Source organism: Eleutherodactylus coqui, chromosome 13 (genome assembly GCF_035609145.1).
Source record: "Eleutherodactylus coqui strain aEleCoq1 chromosome 13, aEleCoq1.hap1, whole genome shotgun sequence".
NCBI lineage: Eukaryota > Metazoa > Chordata > Amphibia > Anura > Eleutherodactylidae > Eleutherodactylus > Eleutherodactylus coqui.
The window spans coordinates 92,625,978-92,644,629 of NC_089849.1; the positions used below are offsets into that span (position 1 = coordinate 92,625,978).

Genomic DNA, 18,652 nt, shown 5'->3' on the forward strand with positions numbered 1-18,652 from the left:
GTACATTGAGCTATTAGGTTCAATTGAACCTAATAGCTGCAGTGAAAGGCGGCCGAAATCCGTCCGTGTGCACCAGGCCTTACTGATTACAGTGATATGTGTGGATCTGTGCAGTAGTTTTGGAGAAACTTGCCTTTTCTCAGTAGCAGCACATACATGGTGGACTACTTTAGGTAGTCCTAGATATTCATGAGCTGCAGGTTAGCTACACCCACCCCACCTCTAGTCAATGAGCTGCCTGCCTATTACTGTGTATAGTGAGAGAAGTACTAGTCATTGGCTAGAGGGCGGGGTGGTAAACCTGCAGCTCAGGAATATCCAGGACTACTTCTGTGTAACTAATAGTTTGCAAGTTTCTTCAAAACTCCTGCACAGATCCACACAGCAGACATATCACTGCAGTCAGTGTGACTGTCACTACCTTATGGGCTCTCAGAGAGGGCTGCAGACGGATGGTGACAGAGTCCCTTTACAGTTTCCTGCACCTGATATGCTATGATATTCCCATTATATTATTGCTCTCTCTATTGCAGACGGCAGACTAGACATTGGTGACATGACTGAGCGCCTCAATGATGAGATTCTAGGCTGTGTTACTGGGCATTCAGGTGCAATGCATCTGCAGCAGTATGTCGGCGGCCATTAGAATAGACCCCCGCAGCAACCGCGCTGCCTGCCGCCTATCGGAACGCCTTGACATTTAGAAGCAGGCGAGTCCCCGCTCTTCTGGGTCTACAGCGTGTCACAAAGAAAATATATAGCGGCTGCTCCTATTTTCTGCTCTGGCTGCTCCCCCCGTCCTGGAAGCCTACTTGTATAATCTTCAGCCAACTTCAATATACAGCGAGTGAAAGGTGACCTGTCAGAAATATAGATTTCGCTAAGAAAACAGGGCGTTATTAGTTTTCCGTCAGCAGAAATGGGTCGCCACTAAATCGAAGCTTAAAACCCGCCAGACCCGTCACATAGCGGGAAAACGCAGGGATAACGCAAGCCGGAGACAGTCACACGGAAAATAGTAACGTCTTCCTCTTCATCCCCTCTTCAGCCGCAGCAACCAGCGATGTCCGCTATTACCGGCTATAGAGGGGTATACACCTGTCCAATTCCGCAATCTCTTACTCTTCTGATGTGTAAGGCCTAATGTCCACGTGTGGATTTGATTTGTGGCACCCGCGCGGGAGATCAGCAAATCAAGCTGCCCATTGGGATGCATCTGCAAAAAAATTTTAGCATGCGGATGTGTTTTCCCCCCCCCCCCCAGCGTGCAGATTGCAGCATGCACCATTTTTCTGCAGATCCTGCAGTACAGCTTTCATTGAAGTCAACGGAAGCCGTCCAATCCGTGGCACACCAGCAGCTGTCACTGTGGATGTGCTGCGGAACCACGGGAAAGCAGGAGATTTTTTAAAAATTGCATTGCGCATGCGTCCAGCACGTTCAGACGCATCCGCCGTGCTGAAGAAAGAAGAGCCGTCAAGTAGGAGACCCGCGCTGGATCTGGACAGGTTAGAAAATGTATTTTCCTGTCCAAGTCGGCGGGCACGGCTGGATTTCGCTGCAGGATTCAGCAGTGAAATCAGTGCATGCCAGTGGCCATTGGGCCTTGGTCTTCACTGTCATTTTAGAATTATATTCATGAGCAAGGAGGACTAAAAGGAACAAATGTAAAGCTCCCATGAAAACGGGACCCAACGGAGCTGCTCTATACGGTCAGTGGTGGCTGACCCCACTAAAATGGACATATGGGCGTTGTTCTTCCGCCTTCTGATGTACACAATTTTCGGAGGTCCGCTGACTCTCTGTTCTCCCGCCTGGAGCCCCTTGTGTATGGTGTTGTACGAGCCTCCACTTAGGTTCCTGATATATTGCTAATTGGCCCAAACAACGTCCCTGAAAGAATCCATCTTCCCTGCCAATCTGTGTCATCGCCTTACGGGACTTGTAGGACTTTCAGCGAGTTGTCCACAAGCCAGATGATAGATTGAGAAGTCATTACATGGAGATCTTCACGATGGAGGGGTCAGACCGTCTGCAGGATGCAGAGCTCACCCGCCGGTGTCGTGACCTCACGTAAACACGCCTGACCTTCATGATGGTGATCAATGGAAAACTCAAAAATTCTGGGGATGAAGGAGCGGGTAGAGGGGGGGGGGGGGGGGGGGGGGTGTAGAAAAATTGCAAAAAAAAGAAATATGAATTCCAGTTTGGTATAAATTTACGTTGGGTGGTCCGGTAACACTGCACACTTACAACACTTGATGGCCTCATGGTCTCGGCTCTACCTCTCCCTGAAGCTCCAGTAGTGGCCACGATGGTCATCTCGGGTGAGCACTTACGTGCCTTCTACACCAGCCGAATGGTTCAGTGTAAATGCATGCAGCGACTGAACGATGAACAAGAATTCACAGTTTCTGACCCATATATTGGCCCGTGTGAACAGGCAGTCGTTCATCTATGAATGACTGCCTGTTCACTGTGAATGGAAGCAGGCGGACCAGAACGATCCCCGGCCCGCTCCACCTCCATTCACTAGTGATGGTCGCTCTGGTGTAAAAGCACAAGAACGATTATCACTGGGACGACCTATCGGCATTTGAACCAACAGTCGTCCCGTGTAAAAGGGCCCTTACATCCTGACATGACACTGGGCCCGACAGTGCAGCAGAGACCGCCATGTTGGGGGGCAGATAAGGTTTTATTTTTTGCAAGCTCCCCCCTATTACCCATTAATGACTGCACACTTCCCACAATGCAGCAGGCACAGAGAAAGGTGAGGGGAGCCACATCTTTCCTTGATGAGATTTGTAATAAATGTCCGTGTAATTACCCGGAGTTGAGGCCGCTGGTGCGTCCTGTAGCCTGGAGGAGCAACGGTATTCCTTACACGCAGCCATTTTCCCCTTCATCTCCTCTGAAAATGATTGGTAAAGCAAAAGTGCCCGGGGGTCTGCGGGTAACATGCATGCTTATTGTAAATTACCCCATAGCTAATTACCGGAACATGGCAACAATGAGCGAGGCGCTGCACCCATGTATCCAGTAATGGAACCAGATTGTACTTCTAATTGCTAATATTGTAACGTCATGTCGCCTCCCCAGACAAGAAGTCCTGATAATGGGGGGGTAAGGCGGGCGAGACAATGGGAAATGACTCATTAATAGGACAAGCTTATGATGACAGTACAAATAATGAGCCGCTGCCTACACAATGCACCTCCTGATGAATGGCTGGGGGTGGCAGCACCTGTCCCGGCCCCAGCTCTATGTACATACCCTTCAATCACCGGATCACTCTCTAATATACCCAGCCTTTCAATTCCTCGCTGTTTGTAAGAGGTCTGCTTGCCATCAGTGAACGCTGTCGTCTAAGGAGCCGAGTACCTGTGCCGATGGAACACAGCCAGGAAGGTTCCAGCTTCTGCATTGTCAGACTGATGTGCAGCCGATGAATGACAGCTGTATGGGGACGAACTATAATGTCTGTCCCCAGGTGGCGCTGCAGAGGTATTGTTCCATTTCCCTTATTTGCATAAATTACCCAGAGGAGCGTGCATGGCCCAATAAGTCTTCCCACTCACCTCTCAGGTGTCTGCTCACACCTCTTCTGGGTGTTCTCCTTGGGAAGAGACAATGCCCTCAGACCAACTTGCCCCCTAGGTGTCTCCACACACTTTTTGGGTGCTCTCCTTAAGGGGAAATGACACCCCTCTTGACCTGGAAGGAACAAGCGCTGACTGAGCTGCTCATTGTCAGTCCGCCGTCATTGGCCCAGCAGATTATTATCTGCCCATGTGCCCATATAGTTCTGTATGAATGTTGCGTTAGAGTTGCCCTTTAAATGAAGTGTGTGATCGCCCCCCTTAGCTGGTGTGTGACATCTTCCTCTATATTGTACGGGCTGGCAGATTCATGGATTCCTCTAGACAAGAGTGGAATGACCTGCAGGGAGCCAGGCTGCATCGACCACCCAAGATACGTGGCAGCGATCCCCCTGTACTTGCCAGTAACTTTCCAGTCTCCTGCCAGTTCTCGTCTAAGTGCTTTTATTGGCGGGTGTGCGGAGACCGGGAATGTCCAGCTCCTCTCAATAAATAAAGAAATATGAGTCTTATGGCAGCAGCGGGACTAAAGCGTAAACCCTCTGTATACAGGTATGATGCCCCGATGCGGGAAGATCAGGAGAATTAACCCCTCATGGCAGCATCTATAACTCCGGTGGGGCTGCCGCCATGCCCATGAAAGCCACAGTCTTTGCGCCAAGGGAATAACCCCCAACGGTATGCTATACAGCAAGCCGCTATACACAGTATATGATATCTGTTACCTCCAACTGCAGGGACAGCGGGCAGGACTGGATGTCCGCTCCTGACCATAAGAGAAGCAGGACGAGTCCTGGAAGGGCAGCGCTCCCGTTGATTTCACTTGCTTCCCTGACTACTGATGACCAGCTGATCGACTGGGATCCCGAGTGTCAGATCCTTGCTGATCAACTACTAATGATCTAACATCCCGGACAGATGTTAATACAATAAAACCTCTACTAACGTTGGTAATCCGTCCGAAAGCAATCGGCTTTACCTGAAACCGCTGCTACGCGAGGTAATTAGTTCCATAGGAATCAATGTAAAGCCAATTAATTTGTTCCAGACATTCCAAAAACCACATTTAATGGAGAATAACTATGGTCATTAATACCAAAAACAATAATAAATGAATGTAAAAGACTTCTGTAAAGAATAAATGAATAGAGATGAGCGAACGTACTCGGTAAGGGCGATTTCGCAATCGAGCACCGCGATTTTCGAGTACTTCACTACTCGGGTGAAAAGTACTCGGGGGCGCTGTGGGTGAGCGGGGGGTTTCAGAGGGGAGAGGGAGAGGGGGAGGGGGAAGGGGAGGGGGAGGGGGAGGGGGAGGGGGAGGGGGAGGGGGAGGGGGAGAGGGAGAGGGAGAGGGAGAGGGAGAGGGAGAGGGAGAGGGAGAGGGAGAGAGAGAGAGAGAGAGCTCCCCCCTATTCCGTGCTGCTACCCCCCGCTCCACCACGCCACGCCCCGCCCCACAGCGCCCCCGAGTACTTTTCACCCGAGTAGTGAAGTACTCGAAAATCGAGTACTTAACAAATAGCTGGCCTGGAGCCGCGGACTCCGAAACGGAACATGTTAGGAGACAAATGAAACCTCTAGTTGCTCCATCTGAATATATGTCTAATTAATGTAATATAAAGAAGGCTTACAGTACAATAAGTCCCACAGTGTGAAGCCGAGCCATCTTGTAGATAGGAGAACAGCTAACAAAAATACACGATGTTACCGCGAGCTTTCAGATCCTCTCAGAATCCATATACATATTCAGAGCGTCCCCCAGTGTAATATACACCGGTAAGCCGAACCTCCTCAGCCAGTAATGATCCACACATCCAGAGCAGAGCGCCCCCAGGAGTAATATGTACAGTGCTGCGCCCTAGTATACACCCCCGGGTCAGAGCGCCCCCAAGTGTAATATGTACAGTGCTGCACCCTGGTATACACATCCGGAGCAGAGCGCCCCAAAGTGTAATATGTACAGTGCTGCGCCCTGGTATACACATCCGGAGCAGAGTGCCCCCAAGTGTAATATGTAGAGTGCTGCACCCTGGTATACACACCCGGGTCAGAGCACCCCCAAATGTAATATGTACAGTGCTGCACCCTGGTATACACACCCGGGTCAGAGCACCCCCAAATGTAATATGTACAGTGCTGCACCCTGGTATACACATCCGGAGCAGAGCGCCCCAAAGTGTAATATGTAGAGTGCTGCGCCCTGGTATACACATCCGGAGCAGAGTGCCCCCAAGTGTAATATGTAGAGTGCTGCGCCCTGGTATACACATCCGGAGCAGAGTGCCCCCAAGTGTAATATGTACAGTGCTGCGCCCTGGTATACACATCCGGAGCAGAGTGCCCCAAGTGTAATATGTAGAGTGCTGCACCCTGGTATACACACCCGGGTCAGAGCACCCCCAAATGTAATATGTACAGTGCTGCACCCTGGTATACACACCCGGGTCAGAGCACCCCCAAATGTAATATGTACAGTGCTGCGCCCTGGTATACACATCCGGAGCAGAGCGCCCCAAAGTGTAATATGTAGAGTGCTGCGCCCTGGTATACACATCCGGAGCAGAGCGCCCCAAAGTGTAATATGTACAGTGCTGCGCCCTGGTATACACATCCGGAGCAGAGCGCCCCCAAGTGTAAAATGTACAGTGCTGCGCCCTGGTATACACATCCGGGTCAGAGCACCCCCAAGTGTAATATGTACAGTACTGCGCCCTGGTATACACATACGGAGCGTCCCCAGTACCCACTCACACCTCCCTTCCTGTCCTAATCATACTAGGAGGTGCCGCTCCTCCAGGACAGGAGGCGTTGGCAACGTGGCTCAGGATGCTGCGATCGGGGAAGGAGAATAGGAGGGGGGGGGGGGGGGGGGGGGGAGGATAGTACATGGAGGGCTGTGACTGCGGAGAGAATGCTACATGTTGTGAATTGTGATGACTGATGTAAGCGGGTGGGTAGTATATTTGGAGCTCTAATGCCTGAAAGGAGTGAGTGGAACATGCAAGCAATGGGGGAGGCTTCTAATGACCAGGAGAAGGAGTGGGCGGAACATGTCGGGAATTGGGAGGGGGGGGGGGGGGGCTTCTAATGACCAGGAGTGGGCGGAACATGTCGGGAATGGAGGAGGTTTCCAATGACCAGGAGTGGGCGGAACATGTTGGGAATGGAGAGGGGGGGAGGTGTTGTAATGACCAGGAGAAGGAGTGGGCGGAACATGTCGGGAATGGAGGAGGTTTCCAATGACCAGGAGTGGGCGGAACATGTCGGGAATGGAGGGGGCTTCCACTGACCAGGAGGAGTGGGCGGAACATGTTGGGAATGGAGGGGGGGGGGGGGGGGTGAGGTGTTGTAATGACCAGGAGAAGGAGTGGGCGGAACAGGTCGGGAATGGAGGGGGCTTCCAATGACCAGGAGGAGTGGGTGGAACATGTCGGGAATGGAGGGGGCTTCTAATGACCAGGAGAGGGAGTGGGCGGAATATGTCGGAAATAGGGGGCGGGGGAGGCCTTAGGAGAAGGAGTGGGCAGAACATGCCGGCAAGGGAAGAGGCTTCTAATGACCAAGAGAAGGAGTGGAACATGCTGGGAACGAGGGGGACTTCTGATGACCAGGAGGAGTGGATAGTACAATGTGGCAGTGACAAAAGGGGGACTCGAACCCCATCGTTCTTGTTTATAGCATGTATAACTTTGAAGATGAAACCCTATTCGCTTACATAAGGTACTTCATACACAGCAATTCCCTAATATGTATGGATTATCACATTTATATAGGACAAGTCTCATAACCGGTATATTTAGGACTTGCCTGGAATCCCCTTATGTAAGCGAGTGGGTCTTGTTTTAGACTGTTAGAATATGCAAAAGAACATCAAGATGAAAATTGTGGAAAAAAAAAGTGATATTTTAATAGTAGTTTGTATGGCTGGGCGCCCTGTGTCTTCGTGTCAGATGCCTGCAATGCCTCCAGCGACTTTCACACCACGCCGTTTGCTAATAAAACCAATGCAGAGGGCGTCTTGTTACGGGGACAGGGGCGGCACTCTTACCTGATCTGTCCTCGTACGAGGGGGCGGCTCTTTGTCCTATTCATGTTCGAATCAAATGGCACCTCGAAAAACTGCAAGTAGAACACAAAGAATGGATCAGGGCAAAAACAGAGTTTTCCAGGTCCACGCCTCATTACTATACGAGGCCACGTGCCGAAAAGCTTTACGCAGTAAATGTCACGGGTGTACGGCGGACACAACAACTAAGAGGCGCGCTGGCATCAACACATGGGGGCTGCACTGCCCCCTAATGGCACCAATCAATCCTACACAGTCCTGAGAGGAGACGGAACCACGTAACCCAAACACAGAACAAGCGTCCCTGACAGCGGAGCTCCCCCTGAGCAGCCATGTCCTCCTCCTAGGCTCATCTACAGAGGCGAGCGGCGAAAATACTGGAAGACAAAGTGTTGTGTGTAAAAGCCGGGTAGCTGGATGGAAAGCGGGCGGACCCCATTATAGTCAATAGGGTCCATCTGGTGCTGTTCGGTTCTGTCCAAAGATGGAACCATTAGGCCGCAGGGATTCCCCTTACCTGTGACCCAAACGGAGCAGGAAAGCGGAATCCCCAACACAGATGTGAAACCACCCTTATGGTGACGGACAGCCGAGGGATGTATCAATGACGTCCACGCGTATTCTCAAAATCTGACTCCATATGTGAGATGGCATACACAGTGGTCTGACGAGAGTCAGATTGTTGGTCCACGCACGGACTTCACCCGGAACAGAATGGGAACGGGTGAGTATAAAAAAATACATCCCCGACACCTCCCCTAACAGCACCACAACTTAGTTTACGGAGCTGCCCCGAGGTGACAGGACCCATTATTTCCAGGTCCGGGCTGGAAGCATCCTGCAGCATCTTACTATCCGGCATAAACCCCCGCAGGACCTGAAGGAAACAAGTCCTGCCCCCCCTCCCCCCCCCCCGTCTGCAGAGTGTTCATCGGAGGACATGCGGGGAGCGCAGCGCGGCGACGTCATCGGATAAACGTCTGGCAGGCAGCTCTTCCCTGCTCAGCGATGGATACATCTGTCAGCAAATATCCTTAAAATAACTGGGTGACAAGACGACAAGACCGTGTCACATGTATTCACACGGAACAAGAGACAAGTATCTGCTGACAGCAGGGGGAATCCGAGGGAGAAACCTGCTGCATCCGCGTGTGAAGAGCTTGCCACTTCCTCACTTGTGCAAGCAGAAGTCCCTGCCGGTTACTGGATGTGGGGTCACATATATATATATGTGTGTGTGTGTGTGTGTGTGTGTGTGTGTGTGTGTGTGTGTGTGTGTATACACACGTTGGCATCAGAGTTGGCACACTTCCACCGCCTCAAAATTCCACCAAAATGGGACTGTGGCTTCATGTGCTATGGCATGCTAATGCTCCACCCTACCCTGACTAGTTAGTGGTCCCTCAGGACCAGCGCGCTCACCTCCTGCAATACTCTGTGCTGCCGGATAAACCCTTCCTTTATATGTACCATACACCTTGTAAGGCGATGCTGAACACATGCCTGGACCCGGGTAGTCAATGCTCTACATATTATCACAGTTCTAACTTTTCCCAGGTTGTTTTTTGCTTATCTCTTTGAACGTTTCTATTGAGGACACACTGGCATGGTATAACGGGCATCCACTGTCTAAAGGGCATCGCCAAGGATCCACCTGAACAGAGGAGCCTAGAATCTGTCCTCCATGTCCAAAGTGAAGGCCTCACAGAAGCATCTTCATAAGGATGACTTGGGGCCAACAAATCGTCCAGCAAGAATCTGAATAATATTATTCAGTGTAAATGCCCCAACCGAATGATGGACGGGAATTCGTTCGCTTCTTGTTCGTCGTTCAGCATGCAGAAAACTGAATGACGAATCGACCCGTGTAAACAGGAAGTATCGCTCATAAGGACTGCCTGTTTATTGTGAATGGTGGTGAGCAGCTGGGACGATCTGCGGCCGCTCCGACTCCATTCACTCAGTGATGACCGGGCACAACATCGAGCAATAAGACGACGTAGAGAAATCTGCTTGAAGACGTGTGAATCTGAGCCGTCCGGGTGTCTTCTTAGTGAAGAACCTATTCTCAGTACTGGGATGTTCTCACCTCACTGTAGATCAGGATGACTGGAATGTCAGATCAACGGAGCCAATTATGTCCCTTATCAGTAAAAATACAGCCCATCTGATCTAACCCCTTAATGCCTGGCCTATTTAGTGCCTTACAACCAAGCCATTTTCATCGCCATATTGAAAGAGCCCTAACTTTTTTCTTCTGTTGTTGCCACAGGAGGGCCGCTATTTGTGGGACAACTTGTATTTTTTAATTCCACCACTTTGGGTTACATAGCATATGTTGTTCAGGTAGCGGAAAAGGGGAATCCAAACAGCCAAAGGGGTCCGTCTTCGAATGGAATCGATCATTTTTTTGTCCCTCGAAATCAGTAGCATAGTACACTGCATTACTTCTGTAATGCAATGCACTATATACCTATGAGAGTAGCCTATTAGACTCTACGGGAGGCAGGGTTTAAAAGGCTCCAGCTGCCATTGGGAGCCCATTGGAAGCTGGCGATCATGTTGCAGGTTGTCAATCGAGAGCCTGGCTGTCAGTCAACAGGCAAACCCCAGTTCTTCCCAGTCTGGGACACCCATGCCAGGTTAAATCTGCACCGCCATGAAAACACATATGAGCAGGTTTAAAGGCCCTTGGGTGACCACCATAAAAAAAGCGTACTGGCAGTCACTAAGGGGGTTAAAGGAATTGTCTGGTTCGGAAATCCCGTTATCAAATGCCCCAATCTATGTTACTAGAGAGGCGTCTCTCATTCAGGACCCTCATATACCAGTACAGCAGGTGCCCGCCGGTCGGGTTGCCTTACTACTTTCCACAAGGTGCAGGTTAATCTGTTCGCATCTTTAATGCATAGAGATAGACACAAGGCTTGTAATTGGCCAAACCAAATTCATCTATGAAAAAAAAGTCATGCCAGGGCTCTTGTCTTGCTGATTGATGCATGAGAGTAACATCCCCTTAAGAATATTTGTTATTTTGGGGGAACGGCTTGTGACTATATACATGGAGCGCTAAAAACAAGGTCAATATGATGAACCTACACAAAGTGCCGGTGACGGCAGGAATGCGCTATCATTCCCCGGTTTACAATATGAAAGAACAAAGTTGTGCTTTGAAACTTTGTGGCCACACACAGTTGTCCTGGGCATGTTCCCGAATAGTGACATGGAGGTAACGGCTCCGGAGCCCTCATTACACCCCCTGCTAATCACCAAAGCAGAGAAATGAAAGACTGCATGAGCTCAGCAACATAAAAGACACACACAATGCACTAATTACACCGCAAAACACAACATCAAAGGGTTAAGTGAGGATGGCTCGCCATAAAGGATATTCCATGCCAACTACATAAGTCCTACTGTCAAGTACAGGGGGCATACACAACGAATGAAGCAATACGAGGCTACACCGAATCGCCCCTGCTAAAGGCCCACGCCATCCAACAGCACCGACTGTCTAATATACAATACAAACTACCAAATGTTTCATACTAGAAGCGAACGTCGTCTCCAAAAGTGAGCAGCAATACGTAAGAGCGACAGTATATCAGTGAGATTTGTTGGGCACCGGCCTTTGCATACATTTCTATGGGGCACTGCTGCTGTTCTCTGTAGAGGATTGCATCCCTACATGTGGGACTACTACGTTTCAATTTCTAATTCTACCTGTTCAGTCGTGTCCGGCTCTTGGATACTCTCTCGGCTGCTTTCAGCTGCCTGATGTCCATCCCCGTGTCCTTCTTGATGGTGTCCAGCCACGTGTCTTGTGTCTTCCCCGTTTCCTTTTACCACTGACCATTCCAAGTAGGGTCTCTTTTTCCAGATACATCACATGTCCAAAGTAAGTCAGTCTCCGTCTCATGATCTTGCCTTCAGGGACACCTCTTGGTTGATATGGTCCAGTGGGGCTTTGTTGGTGACCCTCGCTGTCCAGGGGATTCGTACACGTTTTCTCCAGCACCACAGCTCGAAAGCGTCAATTTTTCTTCCGTCTCCTGTCCTCGATGTCCACATCTCACAGCCATGTGTTGTCATCACAAAGACGATGGCTGTGATCAACTTTCGTTTGGTGACCAAGACATCCTTGTACTTCCGTATTTGGTCCATTCTCACCATGGCCATACGCCCCTGTGCTAATCAACACTTTATCTCAGCAGTTGAGCTGCCAGTATGATCAAAGAGGGACCCAATGAATATGAAACTATTAGCCACTTTGATTTCCCTAGTTGTTGACCTTTATATAGACTTTCTTGTTGGCAGTGGTCATGATCTTGGTCTTCTTGATGTTCAGGGGAAGTCCCATCTTCTCACTTTCTTCTCTTAGCTTCAGGATCAGCGTCCTCAGATGCTTCGCTGTCTCAGCTACCAGGGTCGCATCATCTGCGTATGTTAGATTAGTGATGGTTCTTCCAACTAATTCAACCCAACATCCTGATCATTTACATAGGAGTTCCCTAATATAAAACGGTTATTGACCCATGCCATCTGATAACATAGCAGGACAGTGGAGGTGACTTCTCCCTTGTAAGATAGATGCTGAGAGACCACCTGTCTCTGTTGCCTTATAGTCAGAATACAGCGTAGATAACGTCGCTGGAGTGCACGTTTTTGCAATACGCGGATATCCGCCCCCCGTAAACACAATACTCTGCCGCTTTCTCAGAATATCATAGGAAAGTTGGTAAAAGCTTCTTTTAGGTGTGGAGAGAGGGGCTACAAATGCTATCTCAAGATATTCCACAATCGCAAGCAGATCCATCTAGTGGATGAGAACATCTCCATCCCCTGAGGGATTCCCTAAACTACAGCTCCAACAACATTATCTATCTGCTAGTGTCCATGCCTAAGATATAGGCTGAACATCAATGCCCTGGGAATTAGAGCCAACAAGCAATGCCCTAACATCCAGAAGGGGGTTCATGCAACACAGTGTGTCTAGACATTTTTCTGTATAAAGGGTCAAGCATTCATTTGAAGGAATGCAGTCATCCAATAGGTGGCGCTGCAGAGGTATTGTTCCATCTTCCATATCTGCCTATTACCCAAGAGCGTGGATGGCCTTATAAGTCTCCTCACTGTCTTGGTGCTCTCCCTAAGGAGAGATGATACCCCTCCTGACTCTAGCCACCACAGCATGGACCCCGTTGGTCTGCATGTAACACCTCTTGAAAAGCTCTATCAGAGAAATTTCAAAACCAATCCAAGGAGATGTTTTGGATATTTCACACCAACACACAAACGTCCAACGGCCCTAAAGAAGTCCTCGAAAAGGTCTAACATTGGACAGTCCACATGGAAAAAATTATAGTATTGAGACATTTAAATAATTCTTAGGGTATTCTAACAAAATCTTAGTAAATTCAGATGGTTTTCGATCCCCCTGGCTTGGCCCGTACGGGAACGAATCATACTCCTTCATGTATGGCCTTGATCTTTTACGCCACTTTTTATATACGAGTAAATATGGAGCCTTCTATATATAGATTTTTCTATATAATCTTTATTTTTGCCTTTTATTATGAATATACAAGTTTTCCACACATTTTAATCCCACATCTTTTATACAACTTATTAAATACTACACACTTACTATTTTATACGGTTTTCTAGACATCTTAAGTTTAATAAGTTTAACCTTACAGTTTGAGTCTCTTCCTGTATATTTAGTAATCCAACCCATTTCTACTCTCCCTGTCCGATTCATGTACAGTGTTCCCTATTTTAATGCCACCCTTGGATTTACCACTCCTCCCAACCGATTTTTTAGGCTAAATTTATATTTCTTGACATTTTTTAGAGTAGGGCTCTGTCTTACTTGTAATAATTTTATTGCGTTTCATTGACCTGAATCTTTTAACCCTTTCCAATCCACTGTCTGACGTCCAAAGATATTCTGATTGAAGGCCGTACAGCTCCAATGTCGGAAGACGTCCGGCAGGGCATTCTTACTGTATATTACTGGCCGCTCTGTTGTTGGGGGCCTCTCCAGCATGTCCCATACCGCAGTACTGGCTCTAGCCAGCAGATGGCGCCATTGTATAATGGCAGAAAGAGAAAGCCCCCTAGGAAACCCTGAATCTAAAATTGGATTGCAAAGGGTTAAGGACCAAGAGCTTTAATCAAGCAGGAGCAGGTTGGGTCCCCAGCTGTCAGACACAGCAGAGGACCCGGTGAAGAAGGGAGAAGCGATTTTTAACTGCTTCTATATTCTCCTTTCCTGGGTACATAGCGCTCAATGAGTGGAAGTGTTTCTTCCACTATGTGAACCATTCCATTACCCCCTCATTGTATAGAATTCTCCTTAGGAGATGACTAACTCTAAAATGTATGCAATCACATATGCGGTTGCTGGAACGCATTAATTCTTGCATTTTGGCAGGATATCCGGAAATTGGAAAGCAAGACCGTGCACTCCAGTGACTGTATCACGTTGATACTTCTGGCCCGATTCCACGGCACTTAATGCGCCGAAAGGGACGTAATGGTGGAAATTATAAACCACACCCCTTAGTGCTATAAGAGCGATTCCAATAGCTATATATACATCCTCACTATATGAACCCTATATGTGCTTGAACTAGGAGGCGTTTGGTCGCTCTGAAACGCGTTGCACTCCTGTATTCATTTTAATGTTCCAGTTATGTACCAACAATATTAATAAATTGGTCCTTTATATAACCACTGCGAATTTGGACTCTTGAGAGACGTTGTTGACCAATTGGCGGATGAAGGGGTGTTCTCGTTTGAGAGCCCCCCTGTAAAGTAAGTATATTTATTTTTCATTATTAGCACCTGTAACCCCTACAGTGGCGGTGCTTATTTTCTTCTCATGGTTTCATATTCTCACGTGACCGAGTTTTGTATCGTTGATGCTCTCCTTCCTTGGATGTCCTAAGCGATAAGGGATCTGGTCTACCTGGTTCATTATTCTGCGGAGCTACATTGGACTTCAGGTGTGATGGCCTGCCCTTACCCTGAGTAGACTGCCCTTGTTCTAGTAGTCAGAATACAGGTTGACCTGATTAGAGGACTGTACTCTGCCCTCTATTATAAAGCAACCCCCCCCCCCCCCCTCCAATATTCTAACGCTAGTAGATGTTTCCTGGGCTCTGCCCTACTCTACCAATCAGACAATATGGATATTATTAAACATGTTACCTACATCCAGATGTGACTAACAACCCGTTGCTCCAAACTTGTCTAACCTAGATCCATCCACAAGGAAGCTTCGACTTCTGAGGAGCAGCACAAGGCTATGAGAGAATAGAAGATCTGTCTTGGCTTCAGGCTCGATGTTGATTCTCGGAAAGTAATCAGAGTTGTTGTTCAACACTGGATGCTATTAAGATAAAGAAGTCCTATTACAAACTGGCTCTTCTCCTCCGATGGAATCTTGTTAATTAGGAACGAGCACATATTGGATTTGTCTGGCCAAGTGAAGAAGGGCCATTGATTGGTGCCTTTAATAAGCTAGCTATCAGAGTGTCACAGGCCTAGTTAACCTCTCTAATGCGACACTTCCAGGTCCAGAATGTCACTTATCTACAAAGAGGTGTTATGTCCGGAGCAAGGCCTCACTCACCCCACGTATCGTTACTTTGCCCGTCTCTAGATCATATAGCTGCTCCAAGGAAGAACATAAGATGCGAGAGAAATCCAGCACTATTATACTGAGCTAGGAAGAAACCTAGAAGGTGCATACAGGACTAGTTACTTAATAAGGCATGCTGGTGATAATTAAGACCAGCTCAAGTATTAATTGGGGGCTTCTTTCCGAAAACAGAAACTTGGCAATAGGCTAAAAACAGCAACTAGCACACGTGCTTACATAGTGCAGATTGTAGGGGATGCAAGACCCAGAACCGGGGTGATACCACATTCACACGTACAACTGAGGGGCTTCTTCTAAGGACGTCCTATAATGTAACTCTCGTATGAAAGAGAACCCACATGAAGAGTTGAAAAACTTTATACTTGTACGAAAGAATAGCACAAAGTTATTTCATGTTGTTTTCTTTCTTCACATCCTAGTAGCCTTCAGATGTTCTTGACAGTAGACATCGGTATCAGTCTCAGGACCCAACAACCGAGATCTGCCATACAATATCCACCTGAGCTTCTGAGAACGATGAAGGGGAGATGTTCCCTCCTGTGGGACTCAGTACAATGGGAGCGCCCAGTCTTGGCTTTGGTTGCGGGGTGAGAAGTTAGGCTGGTGTCGTTTCTTAGTGTTTGTTTATGAAGTTTCTAAACAGTTTTCTTCTAAGCATGGACTGTGCCTCTCCTAACACTCTCCGTGCTGTCATGCCGATGACCTGTTGCCATCAATACCTTCAACACATAGATAGGAGAGAGATGGGAACCAAAAAGTTCAAAAGTGGAGCCGGGGCTGGAGGGTGTTACTCCATGTCATACTTCAAGTGGACGGAGATAAGAGCTGTGCTACCTCAAAAGACAATGACAGCATATAGTATGTGACCCCTGCCTGGCTTCTCCTCATTGTCTCACAAGTAACATCAAAACAAAGGCTGGGTTGTCTCCGGCCAGTGATTTTATGCCGGAGCCGCACACAACTGATGCTATTTTTATGCACTTTTTGCACCCATCTATCTGTAGCCGGACAGGAAAACGTTGCATGAAATCATTTCAGTGTTTTGCGGTTAGGCATCAGAACTGATGTGCCGGATGCCATCAACTGTCCCATAGAAAACAATGGGATCATCCTGGAATTGGGCATCTCTAGCATATCCCTATAATGCTGGAATATGAGAACGAGGCCTAAGAAATGCGTCCGAATGGTGGAAGTCTACAATTTATATGCGTGAAAATCACATGTTCCACCATTCGATGTTCCCACAAACTGCAATGCACTCTAAGTGAACATTGCAATTTTACAAGCACAATATCGGAGTGATATCGCGCCTGCCGGTGAGAGTGCGCCCTTAGTTGGACACCATCAGGATGTGTTTTCAGCCTCTGTATGTAGTCGAGAACGAAGCCGTTTTCTCAGCTTACGGGAAGACATCCTGCTGACTACTTGGGGTAAATCACCTACCTGGCGCCTCATTGGATGTCAAAGGCTTTCTTACGAGTCTCTCGAATAGTATGTGCTACTTATGGATGGCGACGATAAAATATAGATGAGGACAATCACACAATCAAATAGAGAACATTTATACGAGAGTGACTGCAGGCTTCACAAATAGAAACTGGCCAAGTTAGACCAATTCACTCAACTCAACGGTCTGCAAAGCCAAGAACCCAAGGTGGCTGTATACAACCTCCAGTTATAGTTATGATACAATGGTCTATAAGAGGTCAACTACTATTACAGCCCGGTGCGTAAAGTATAAAGTAGTACAGAGGATGTAATATGCAGCCAATTTAAATAGAGTATCAGCAGAAAACCTGCTTTTTAACGAGAGATGCTTAATAACACCCCTCCTATATAAGCAACAAGGTCTTCCGAGATATAAGGAACACAGACGTCTCCCAAGACTACAGGAGCGATGAGCAGGATGCTGGGCAGACCGCGGTGAAGTCTTACAGAAGGGTCATCAGGTGCCACGCTTGTGAAATAATGACACTTGTACTTCCCCTCTGACCCCGAAATGTCATTGGAAACAAACAAAACTACAAAGCCAAGAAGATAGGAGTGAGGGAAGTTTACTAAACATGAGAGCGGCGGAGGTCCCTTCCAACTCTACCATTCAACGATTAAATATGTTTTATAAATGAATTTAATATACTGTATATATTCTAGTATAAAGCCCGCCTCGGCTTATACTCCAGTGAGGTAAGAAAAAAAACAACAAAAAAAAACAATGCTCACCTCTCAGCTGGCGTCTGTGTCCCTGGCGGTGTGGCAAGCTGCTTCAGATTTCTCCCCGGCTTGGTTTTGAAATCCCCCGCCTTCAGCGCTGTGTCAGGAAGCGCTGTGATTGGATCGAACGCCGGCCAATCAGAGCCGGCGCTTGATCATTCACAGCCATTCAGTGAATGACATCACTGAATGGCTGTTATTGGTTTATTGAGCACCGGCCAATCACAGCCGGCGCTCGATAAACCAATCACAGTGCTTCCTCACACAGCGGTGACGGGGATTTCAAAACCAAGCCAGGGAGATGACAGTGGGGAGAAGTCTGAAGCAGCTTGCCACACCGCTGGGGACACAGATGCCGGCTGGAAGGTAAGTATTGCTTTTTTTTACCTAGTATATACTCGAGTATAGCATGGCTTATACACGAGTCAATAAGCTGTACCAGTTTTTTGTGGTAAGACTTATTGACTCGGCTTATACTCGGGTATATACAGTATTTAACCAAATGATTTTAGTACGTTATTCAATAGATCCATTCGCTATACATTATTTGTCTAAAAAGTTTTAAACTTTTTTATATACAAACTATTCTCCAGAAGAAAAAGTTAAAATGATCCAAACCAATGACTGTAACGAGCGAGTCCTAAAGAAATAATCTACGACCGGGTCCCGACTGATCTCCAGATACAACTACTAGAACCCGCGTCACATGCAGCCACGTATTTCCCTTCGCTGTATTAACTCTCGGCATCACGCTATTTTCACATTCTTTTACCCCATAGATCTGTATCTCCTTTATGGCTCCAAGTCAACATATATCTACTACCATGCCAAAAGTACAGAGTTTGCTGTAGATTTCCCCCGTGCGTTGCCCTGCCGTCACGTAACGCGTACGCACACGCTCAGAAAAAAAAAGGATAAAATTACATTTAAAAAAACGACAAAAAAATGTATAAAATGTGTAAAAAAAAATAATAGTGATGATGCAAAAAGGACATTTTCCCTCTTCTCTCGGCAGGACAAAAAAGTGGGAGATTTCAGCTTCTGGAGACGTGGAAATGGAAAATAATCTATTTTGGAGCCTTCAAGTAAAAACAAAATGGC

The 18,652-nt window shown here is 47.7% G+C and overlaps 1 protein-coding gene across 1 annotated transcript in view; it reads right to left on the reverse strand.

The window, feature by feature from the left end:
• Positions 1 to 18,652, reverse strand: part of COX10 (cytochrome c oxidase assembly factor heme A:farnesyltransferase COX10) — a 109,114-nt gene that overhangs the window by 18,841 nt on the left and 71,621 nt on the right. Inside the window, exon 5 of the mRNA XM_066586338.1 lies at positions 7,654 to 7,724. Within this exon, the coding sequence (XP_066442435.1) occupies positions 7,654 to 7,724 (71 nt within the window). The remainder of the gene's footprint in view (positions 1 to 7,653; positions 7,725 to 18,652) is intronic.